Source organism: Pyxicephalus adspersus, chromosome 7 (assembly GCF_032062135.1).
Source record: "Pyxicephalus adspersus chromosome 7, UCB_Pads_2.0, whole genome shotgun sequence".
Classification (NCBI taxonomy): domain Eukaryota; kingdom Metazoa; phylum Chordata; class Amphibia; order Anura; family Pyxicephalidae; genus Pyxicephalus; species Pyxicephalus adspersus.
In genome coordinates, this window is record NC_092864.1 from 50546602 (window position 1) to 50558476 (window position 11875).

General features: G+C 36.0%; 1 protein-coding gene across 1 annotated transcript; it reads right to left on the reverse strand.

Annotated features, from left to right (window-relative positions):
- Window positions 1-60: 60 nt before the first annotated feature.
- Window positions 61-10485, reverse strand: FKBP7 (FKBP prolyl isomerase 7). Its single transcript, XM_072418398.1, has 4 exons — window positions 10176-10485; window positions 7850-8001; window positions 3148-3275; window positions 61-1272 (listed from the first exon to the last, which is right to left on the reverse strand). The coding sequence occupies exons 1-4, from the start codon at window positions 10388-10390 to the stop codon at window positions 1111-1113; spliced, it is 657 nt and encodes a 218-aa protein (XP_072274499.1). The 5' UTR covers window positions 10391-10485; the 3' UTR covers window positions 61-1110.
- Between the last annotated feature and the right edge of the window lie 1390 nt (window positions 10486-11875).

The following is an 11875-nucleotide window of genomic DNA, read 5'->3' on the forward strand; positions in this document are numbered from 1 at the left end:
CTGTTAATTGGTTATTACTGTTCTTTTTTAGTAAATAAATCTTTCTGCGTTGCAAAGAAATTTCACTAAATGTGTTTATTATTTCACAGTGTACAAAACCTCTAATCAAAACTCTTAAGGCAAATCAGTCAGAAACATGACTTTACCCTGACTGGTCCCCATTTACCTTTTTTTTAAATCTTGAAAATAGTGGGTCTGCATAACACCTAAGCAAACAATATATTCAGAAGGCAGTCAGCAGTGGTATCCCCATATGTCCCTCACAAACCTTTGCAAAGCGTTATGTTTGCTTTAATCCCACTTCCCCCTGCAAAACGTACTTTCTGTTTTGTTCCTGCAGTCCTCTGGCTTTTGGAAGCAAGAAACATTCCTTTTTTATGTATATAACATATAACTACAAGTATTTAAGTAGTAGTTTACACAGGGATTGGTAAATGATGTGAAGCTTATTTAGGCTGTTGAATTGTGCAGCAAGGAAGCAAAAAAGCAAGTATGTGCTGCTGGGGAAGGGAAATTAAAAAGAACATTTAGGTTTGTTCTGCATGGACAAAGTGCAGGTGGGAGCTGATTTTATTTTTTGTGGTTCATTTATTACAATACAAATACCTGCAATCCATGTATGTATAATCAGCATTGTTCATTTCTACTGGTGCTTTTATACTCTCCTGCTCACTAAAAGTTCCAGCACCAAACAACAGTTTGCAATATCAAGTCTTCAAAGTAGCATAGACTTTCACACACTAGCTATCCCCATAACAAAAGTAAATATTTTGGGTAGAGTTATTTTAGGTATAAATTACAGTGGGTATTACAGAAAATAAGTAACACTTTAACTTTGTAAGTGTTGAATTAAACGTATTAAATGGTAACTGCCGTAACTACCATGTAATATGTACATTTCAAAACCACACTTGGACTTATTTATAAAGACTATATATATATATATATATATATATATATATATAGTCTTTTATATATTATAAAGGGAAAGAGCCACAAAGGCGAAAAAGTGCTAAGCCGATAACATTTTTACTTTTCAAAAGACCTGTCTAAAAAGAAATGGTATGTTTTAATTATTACATAACTAACTACCGGTATTAAAACATTGTGCTATAATTCATCATGCCTGTAAACATTGTATTCCCTCATTGATATGTATCCATCAGTGTCGTGATCATTTTTCTTAAAAATATCTGTTAAAATCAGGCCGTGCATGGAAGGATCTCGCTGTTTTCCATCTTTTTTAAACTCTTGTGTTAAATAGTTACTGATCTGCAGAAAACAAGAAGCAGTAAAATGTTTTGTAAGTTGTTGTGTCAAACCAAGTAAAGAAAAAAAAATTACTTAAAATCGTAAAACAATAAATCATAAGACTTAAACCAAATCATTTTTTTATTTAGCAAAAAAACCCGTAAAAATGTCACTGTTTCCAGGGTGTATATTGTAGAGCCCACTCCTCTCTCCATGAAGCTGATCTCCTACTGCAACTGCTGCAATTGCTTTCTGTCAGAATGGTGAAAGATTGTTACTTCTTTGCTCTGCGGTTTTTCAAATTTCTAGTTTTAAAATGGCAGATTTAAAAAAAGGATGATCACATTTTGAACAGTGAAAATAATTACTTTGCTTGCCATACTATGCTAATTTACAGCTCTATACACCTTAATTGTTTAGTGCATTGCTGGCTACAGCTCACATGAAAAGTAGTGGTATGCAGTTCTTTGCCCTTGCATTGTGCTACTTCTGGAAGAGGTGAACATGGAGTTTAAAAAAATGCATTTAGTTGTGGTCTTTTACTTTCCCCACTAACTGGAAAATGCTATCTGGCGTTCTATAAAGAAACAATAATAATGATAACTGTTACTTTACAGTGAAAGTAGCAATCTTATCAAAGTGTCAATACAGCTAAAATGTGATCTTTTCAGCTGATCCCCACTTTTCCAAATATGTTGATCTGAAATTTGTTGTTATTTCTGCAGAAATAATGACATTTTGTGACGTGATCAGGTTTTTTCCCAAAGTCGTAGTAGTCTAAGAATACCACATGAAGCTAGTCATTCATTAAAAGCTGGTCTGAATCTACAGAATATTTAATTAGGATCTTTGTAGATAAGTGAATATCCCAAGTACAAGGCAATTTACAAAAAATTAATCAAGTGTACATTGTTTTATATTTTCCTTAAATGATCACATTTCAAAATCTACAAAACAGTAATGAATAACATATGATTTGTCACTTAAAGTGGACCAAAACTGTAGGCATTTGATCATGTGATATCTCACAACCTGAACTCCAATTCTCCTCAAAGGTTAAGATTACATAATCAAATGAATAGTCTTATGGCCATATGAACAGCATTTTCACAAAGTAAATTGTGTGCTTCTGTACTTTTTGTTATTGTTTGTTTACCTTATGTTATTCTTTATTCAGACTTTTTATCAAAACTTTGTAAGCCAACATTTTATTACATGTGAGTTGTGAAAAAAAAACACCGATGATAAAGCTAATTTGTCACTAGGTAGCAAAACACAAATGCTTTTATCAGTATATTGGTGAGAAAAATAAAATGATACTGGGGTTGTGCGACCATAATGGAAGAGGTTATAAGGAGTAGAGACTGTTCACTTATTATGGGGGCTGATAGGTGTTTGTAGACATTTCTTATTACCACAATGTATATATGAATTGTAAAATATTCACATTTTGTTGCTTTGGGGTACTAAACACTTTGCACTTCTCAAATATAGACTTTACTGTGATCCTAGGGATTGATAAAGACATTTTTTGGTATTCTTGTGTCTGTTCTCAACTGTTTGCTTTCAGCTTTAAGTTGAGTTTACGAGTATTAGGAGGGGGGTTGATTTGTTATCAAAACTGTTGCTATTTTATCAGCTTTCACTTGGATGAGTTGTATTGAGTAAACACAGCTGAATCTTCATTTCAGGCTGCAAAGCAACATGAATTTTTTGAAAGGAGATATTCTTTTATGAGATATACACACAGACACTTATATCTACATATCTAGTTTATATTTCTACACTTTCTTTAGGATATATCACACTTGACAAAATACACACCACCCATCCATTCCCTCCATAGGTAAAATAGCACTAACTAACTAAGATTGTAACACAAACGAATTTTAATACCTCTTCTCTGGAAAGTTGTTTATCGCCATCCGTATCAATTTGTTGAAATGCCTCTACGCTGCGTGGACCTTTGCTGATTCCATATAATTCAATTTCAAAGATCAAAGTGGGATTAGGTGGAATTTTATCTTAATAAAGAAAAAAGGATTATTATCATTATTAATTATTACAGATACATGACAACTGAGATACTGTATGTTACAAAAAGGAAAATCATTTTGGTATTAATCAGGAATAACCAACCGATTAGTAGCCTGAATAGAGAATTCAGTGAAGTTTGAGTTGGATACTATAAAACTTAAAGGGCAATAATTTATTTTGACTGTACGGTCAAACAAAAAGAATGTGCTAGAAGTAAGAGTACATAATTACACTGAAATGTTACTGAAAACAGGTAACATCAGTAACAGGCAACATCAGTAGCCCTAAAGATAATACCAAATACAAGTATTTGTCAAGCAGACCTTGGCATTGCCCGTTTCCACCTCCCAAGACTTTTAATAGTCTTTTAATGTAATAAATGTCTGTATGGATGTGTTGGAAGGTTCTTGATACAGGAAAGGGCAGGACAATGCTTTAGGTGTTCATCTTATCAGACGATTGGATTTCACAATACTCTTCCAATAGGATTAGATGTTCCTTTAATTGTATTTTAGTTATTATTATTTATCTATAAACACCTCCCATGTACAAAATAAAAGCCCAGAGACTGCTGCTGAGTGCAGCCATCATGGGTGTGAGGTCAGTAGCCCAAACTGATTAAAAACTGTCATTCAGCTTGGATAGAGGCCTCCTTGGAGAAAGAAACTAGGGTTTCCAGATTTTGTGAGATATGGGAGTCATATATAGAGACACAATCACACTCAATAAAAGATAATAAAAACCTTTGAACACACATCGTGGTATGCTTTGAAACTGCTAGAAAATGATACCCCAGTGGTCATACAGGATAATTATTCTTGATATGTACTGTAAATGTTTATTATGTTTAATGGAATGTTTACATAATCTGTTTCTGTTTAATGTTTTTTTGATATACTCTGTTTCTGCTCACTATTGTAACCCTATTTTACATATTGTTATAGAATGATACAACCTTGAAAAAAAATATAATAAAAAAAATGTTATTCAAGTGACACTAAATATTATTATATCCTTTACTCCTTCCCTGGCTGCTATTTTAAAGGGTATGTAGGAAGGTGAAGAGAGAAGTGGAAACCCTAGATGAGCACAAATGGTAGGTGAAGACTTTGACATGGCAGGAGGAAGGGGACTGTGCTAGGGAACAGAATAGTCAAACTTGCCAGCAAATTCAGAAGCATGCGGCAAGTTCATTGAGAACTGTTTACAAAAAAAAGTGAAAAACGTTCGGGTGCCTAAATTTGTTTTTAAAAATTGTTTGATATTCCTTAACAATTATTTGATAAAACAACCTCTATGTTCATATTTTAGGGTGTATCATATTTTGTATCATATGTATCATATTTTAGGGTAATTTGCCAAGGTATATTTAGGAAAGGAATATTTATACTGAAACACTTGCATGCAGGTCAATATGACCGAGTCTATGGAAATGGAATCTCCTGACTCCCTAAACTCACTCTACCTGTACTCCTCTGCAGCCATTGTTGACATCAGCTGTGTCTATGACCTGGAGGTGCAGCAAATCACTCTTTGGGCCTGATTTATTAAAGCACTCCAAGGCTAGAGAGGATACATTTTCATCAGTGAAGTTGGATGATCAAGCAAACCTGTAATAGATCTGGTCCAGGATTGCTATCAACCAGCAAATAACTTTAAGAAACCCATTCCAGGTCTGCTAGATCACCCAGCTTCACTGATGAAAGTGTATTCTCCCCAGCCTTGGAGTGCTTTAATAAATCAGCCTCTTTGAGTCACAAAACAGTGCACCATAACAAGGACACATCACATTCTTCTGTAAATCCAGAAATGGCGGCAATTCTCTTCCTTGGGGGGTTCAGGGGGCTGTGAGAGAGGAGAAGTAAGCAGAGTATGTATCTTTTTTGGAGATATGGTCATTATTTCCACATGGGCAGTGTGTCAGTGTGTCTTTAAACGCTCTATGGATATAATCACGTGGTTGCTCCCACAGCTGTTGGGTTACTATTTTTGGGGAAATTATAGTCACATAAGTTATAATAGAGTTTTGCAGTACCAACAGGGTCCAAATCAAGGGCTTGATTTACATACATTTTTAGTATTTAGCAGTCAGCGGTAAATTAAGTAAGGTATGGTTTACAAAAGGTTAGATGGTATACAACAAAAATTCTGGCTTAAATGTAACCCATGAGGGCTGGAGCGAGACACTGTTGGTCTAAGAATTTTAAATAACTGTTGCTTTATCCAATTTAAGGAGTAATCTGTGACATATGGCATTACACACATTTCCTGTGCAGATATTTGAAGCACCAGATGATACGTAGGGGTTGTTTGACACACCTATCACATTATACAGACAATAAAAAAACTAAAAATATATTTTATTATCATAATAAACATTGAGTCAGTAATATTTGCAAGGAAGAAGACCATAAAAGATTCAACATTAACAAGATGCAATGAGCGACAAATGTAATATTTAGGAATGAGAGAAGCTGAGACAAACATGGCATACATTTCATAGAACACCATTCAAGGACAAACACTTACATTGACATGCTTTTCTTTTACAGGTTTAGCCAGCCATCTTTCCCAGCATGCAGTGCAACTTTTAGGAATAAGATAGAGATGTCTACAGTAAGGGAAGAACAAGCTTATTGTCATGCGTGACTGGCTACATAAATACCACATACTAAAAGCTAAGACAAACATATATATAAAGTGCATTTATGATTTTTTAGCTAGCTGCCATGCAGGATTTACATTATGAACTTACTGATTTCATCATACCAGTAAGTAAACCCAGTCAATAACAAAAAACCTTCTGATGACTGTTAGAAAACCCTCGCACTCTCAAAAAAAAAAAAAACATTAAAAGTCACAGTTGCAAATAGTTCACCTTTAATCAAAGCAGAAATCATGCAGGACGAGGAAAATATGGAAGTAGGATGACCTTCACACAGACCATTCTACATAGATAATGTTTGAAATGTTGTAATATATTTTAGCAACATAGCTTTATATTAGGTTTAAATGTTGGCTTTGCCCTTGTTTAATGTCACTTCTAATTCCTCTCTCCAGCATGGTCAAATGGTAACATAGGCAGCATTACAAAGTGTAAACTTTTAAAGGCATCCTCAGAGAAAAGATCATAGTCACCAAATACAACTGGACAGTGCAGTGGCAGACAGGGAGGTGCAATGTGTGTAATTGCATGGAGGCCCTGAACCCTCAGCAAATAGGGGCGCACAAAGTCAGTTCTGCACAAAGGGCCACTGTTGGCTACTTCCACCACTGGTGCAGTTGTCTTATGTCTAAGGGGATCCTCTAGACAAAGTTGTATGGCAGTCTTTTGATGAAATAGCTATCAGACATATTTGGATACCTTGTCTGATTGCTTTAGTTTCTCAGAAAATTAGGAACCAGAGAATCTCTGTTCATGCCTACCCATACCCCTCTTTTTAGGGAAAATACAAATCTTTATCTAAGCCAAGTGGTTGTGTTAGCTTTAAACTAAAAACATTTAGATTGTGCCTAAATGCTCATTATTCCCGTCTATAATTATCCTAAAATGGAACTAAATGTAAAAAAATAACCAAGCAGGTCCTTAATTTCTGGAGGGGCAGGTCATGATATCCACCTGTCCCCTCTCATGTCTGTGTTGCCATCTTCATCTACTCCTCAGGTTTTAGATCTTCCGTCATCTTAATAGGTCAGGCCAGGATGATGTAACATTTACTCAATCCTGGCAGCCCCAGGGATGAAGGGATACCTGTGGCATAGCCTGGGGTATGCTAGCTTAGGGGACCTGGAATAAAATATCCAGTGTACTTGGGCTGACAATATGCTGGTAAGCATTTTTTTTTTACAGGCTGCTTCTTCTGCAAAAAAATTATTCCTGTTCACCAATTTTGTAATTCAGAACTGTAGTTCCATCTTAAAGCTACACTCAATCAGAAGATACAACACATACTGCAATACTGTATTCATTAATGGTCCATTCACACCTGTGCACTACTGAACATTGTGATAACACACACATTTATGTTCTCGTTATTGCTTGTTACATAAATTAGCATGTTACATTCCATATGTGTTTACGAAAGGTAATACTGATAACTGACATTTCACTGATAATGCATTTTTTTTGTCAAACAAGTACACACCTGCCAATGCATTCATATTTTTTTGGTTATCCAGTCCTGAGATGCATTAGGACAACTCAGCTCAGCAAATGTACATTGCAGTGCATCACATGCATTCTGGCGGGTTGGCGCCCCATTAATTTGATGCACTGCACCAGGACTAACAGGTTCCGATCGGTTGCAATGATTAATGTTACAGCTTCATTGAGTTCCCCAGTGACGTGAGTAGCATATTCAATAAAAGCACAAGTAACTTGCATGGTCTACATTCGAATACGCCGCTGGGACGAGCTGAAACTTATATGCCTTCCACCAAGTTTGCAATATTTGTAAGTAGAAGACCTTTGTTTAATGAAAACCATTTCTTGTTTCCAATGAGGTGTGATCATTTATCTACAGTTTACTAAAAATCTGAAACAATAGAAGCTTTGGTTTACCATAGCCTTTCTCTCCATAAGCTAGAGAGGGTGGAATGATCACTTTTCTTTTGTCTCCAGGGCACATGTCCATCAATGCAATATCAAGGCCTTTGATTACTTGTCCAACTCCAAGAACAAACCATTTGGGATGACCATCCTTTTCACTGCGACTACGCACAAGAGACCATAAGTAAATATTAGTAAAGCAATATACATTTGTTAAAGATCAAAAGCAAGAGTATCAATACATTTTGAAATGAACATTTTTATATATGTATATATAATCAGTGAATGTACCAGAATGTTTCTGTAGTGTGGAAGGAAAACACAAACACAAGTAAAATACACATACTCCATGCAGAATGTGTCCTGATGAAGATTTGGAAAATGTTACCTTCTCTGGTTCACTTTTTCCTTCCACATAATAAACTTTTAAAATAAAATATATCTTTTGTTGTTACAAAATGTATTTTAGACCCAGGTTTTATCACTGTTCCTCTGTTCTTTTCTAAGCAACAAAGGCATAGATCATTGCTGTGGGATAAGCAGGCGACTGACTCCTGCTGAATCAGATCTGGAGATATCAGAATGTCTTTATTGTCAGTTATCTGTCTAGAGAAGAAGGCATAATTTGCATGCAGACTGTCCTAGGTAGTGCCCATGTGTTATGCTAAGCCTCTATTATTGAAATAAATAAAATATAGTATATAAAAGGAGTGGGCCAGGAACAATAATGTTTGGCAGAAAAAGCTAGATAATGCTGGAATTCTTCCATCTGGGAAATTATATGGAATCTACCTGACCTGCTGCATCCTCTAACACAGAATGTAAGCATGTGCAATGAAATTTGAATGGAGCCTTACAATTTTGCAAGAAAATTGGATGTATATTACTTAAATGGCAACAAGTAGGTCAATGATGCCAAAATAAAATCTGCAGGATGTTTGTGTGACAATGCATCTAGTGTGAACAGGCCTAAGTGATCTCTAATGTCCTCTGCACTGGCAGTCTTACCTATACAAGCCCTTTTTAAAGTCATTACAGAACCACCGTGTGAGAATGTCAGGTAGAAGCTCCTATTTCTTGAGTTGCATAGTAATTCCAAGGTAGTATTTTATTTTGTGGGGAAACTTTAAAGACTCATTCTCACTAGAACAAATGAAGACCTAAAACTATGTATTTCCTTCTTAACAGTCCAGTGCAAAATACCAATCTTGGCTCTCTCTAATGTACCAGTACAATAATTTAAGGATACTAGAGGACTAAAAGGTGTTTTATGTGCACATGTAAAGCTTTAAGCCAAACAGGAGCAGCTCTGAGGACAACTACTTTTAAAGGATGTATAAGTTTTAAAAAAACTTATTACATAGGGCTATTCCTATACACTGCTAAAATCATTATCTATGTATAGAGTTGCATTATTGTAATTTATTGTTACCAATAGGCTAAGCTCACAAGGATTGGCTACAGACTGCTGTGGTGGCAACCACTACAACGCCTTAACTATTTGCTATCCCTACGAGCAACAGCTTGCATTTATCAGCATTTGGCACTTGTGATGGCAGGGGATCAGGGGGTGGGAACGCCGCCAGCTCACTGGCCTGTAGCTGTTCCATGTGAATTTAGCCAAAGTTGCTCAGGTGTTGCATCAGTGATGCACAAATTTAAGCAAAGACAACTATCCTTCCAACTAAAAGCAAGTCTTATGCTACACTCCTAGATTGTAAACTCTTCTGGACAGAGTCTTCTCCTGTGTTACTGTAATTTGCACAACCCCTTTTTAATGTACAGCACTGCCCAATATGTTGGCGCTATATAAATCCTGTTTATTACAATTAATATTAATGCGTTATTCTGCAATGCATGGTAACAGAAAGCCACTTGGGTGGAATGAAACAGTGTAAAAAAGCGGACAGAAATGCGTGAAGTGGTGCATTGACAAAACGCACTGACACGGATAACTGGAAACATCAGATAGTGCTTTTCATGTAGGACCACACTGCACCACACATAGTGGTAACAAGGCCTAAAGCTGCATTTTAATATAGGTTTCATATATTTGTATACCTCCTATATATACCTTGTATACCTGTTAAAACTACAAAACATCAGCATGATCCTGGAACACAGTCAAGGATTATCCAAAATCAGTTAGAAATGATCTAACAGTACAGCTTATGTTATTATTATTATTATTATTAATAATAATAAACAGGATTTATATAGCGCCAACATATTATGCAGTGTTGTACATTAAATAGGGGTTGCAAATGACAGACAGATACAGACAGTGACGCATGAGGAGCAGAGGACCCCAAAAATACATTACCACTCTGTCACTTACCTGCAATAGAATTTGGACATATTTGTGGCTAAGTAACCATCATAATGTGCATTGACCAAATCTCCTCTTTTGCTCTTCTGTGTGCAGACACTTGGGATGTGTACAACTTCCATTTTAATTTTTTCTTCCTCGATCTCTGTTTTTTCACAGAGAATAAGAACACTGAAGAGGCTAAAAGCCTGTATAAGGAGAATATATCTGAGAGAGAAAGGCATTGTCACTCCGATTTGCTCTGCCAGAAAACAGATAGTGTCCTTTTTACTTCTGATGCCTTACACGTGGCACTCAGCAAAAAAAAAATACTCCAAATAGTTTTGTCTTCCAAGAGAGCTGAGTATTTGTATAATGCTGTATGATTGGCTCTCTGGATAATGTAACTCAGCCTTCCTTCTTGCAAACCTCTTTTTTTTGTTTCCTGTTCAGTGAGGATGCAAGTTCCAGACTTGCAGAAATCTGCTGCTGGGTCAAATTACTAACCTAAGGCATCTCTAATTCTTCCAGGTGGAATGCACTCTCATTTAACCTAATTCCTTCCAGGCTGGTCACAATATTTTGCTTTGACTGGTTATAATGTTATAAAATCATGATATATTTGCAAAAGATAATGTTATTTGCTTTTGTTTTATTCACTTTTATTTTTATAGCACTGACATGTTACCCAGTGCTAACTGTCACCAACTGTCTAACTGACTAATCTAGTCATGACACCATCTAAGGACTTTTATAAGGGAAAGCCAATATACCTAACTGCATCTTTTTGGAATGTGGAAGGAAACCGGAGTACCCAGAAGAAACTTAAGCAAACATGGAAAGAACTTGAAAACGGCATACTAATAAGGATGTAATGTAAAGGAAATTGTCATAATGGAAAAAACATATTCATTAATACTTTACTATATCAAAGTTACTGTCCTGGGAACAAGGGGACTCAGGGGACCTTGTTTTTGGGGACATTTTGATGCAATACAAAACAGGAGCAATTGCTACAAGACCTAATTCTAAAATACCTTGTTCTGTCACTGAAAAGTAGCTCTTTAACAATAAAAAACATGACTCACCACCAACAGATTATTTTAAATCTGACTTTACCACTGCCATTTTTATAGAAAACAGAAAATTGACACCTTAAAGAATCACAAAGCATGCCATGGGGGGAACCCCACTCTAGAATGCTAGCAGCTTGGTTATCATTGAGCTACACTTACTGCAGTAATCTGAATCACAGACTTGGAAAAAGTACACAGCTCCTGATATTCCTCATCTGAAAATACGTTTTAGGCAATTGACCTAGAAAGCATTAAAATGTCCATTACTCTTTTTATAATATTTGTCTGTAGTGGCATAGAGACTGGCTGATGAAACCACAATGTACATGGCACCTTACACACCCAAGTGTAATGGATATTGAAGACTCTGCGGCTGTTTTCTTTGCACCAGAGATATATTTAAATGAATAAGTGGGAAGATAGTGAACAGTTGCTGACAATAGTGTTTGCTGATAACACCCCAAAAAGCCATTTATAGTCAACCATCCATGTTCTTTTTCCATCTCCCTGCTTTATTCAGCCCTTGCATGGTGCATTCATTTTGCATAGCTTCCAGCTATGGAGGGGGATATTTTGATTTTCCAGTGCTGGTGACTCAAATATTGTCACGTGTGGAGGGGCAGTGATGTCATTCAGATTTTTATGTTTTCATAT

What these genes read in the sequence shown, in the direction of transcription:
- FKBP7 (XM_072418398.1), bottom strand. Translation starts at nt 10,390, where the DNA reads ATGCCTTTCTCTCTCAGATATATTCTCCTTATACAGGCTTTTAGCCTC. An exon ending in ATGTCCAAATTCTATTGCAG is followed by an intron (nt 8,002 to 10,175) that starts GTAAGTGACAGA and finishes TCTTGTGCGTAG; the next exon opens with TCGCAGTGAAAAGGATGGTC. An exon ending in TTATGGAGAGAAAGGCTATG is followed by an intron (nt 3,276 to 7,849) that starts GTAAACCAAAGC and finishes TTCTTTATTAAG; the next exon opens with ATAAAATTCCACCTAATCCC.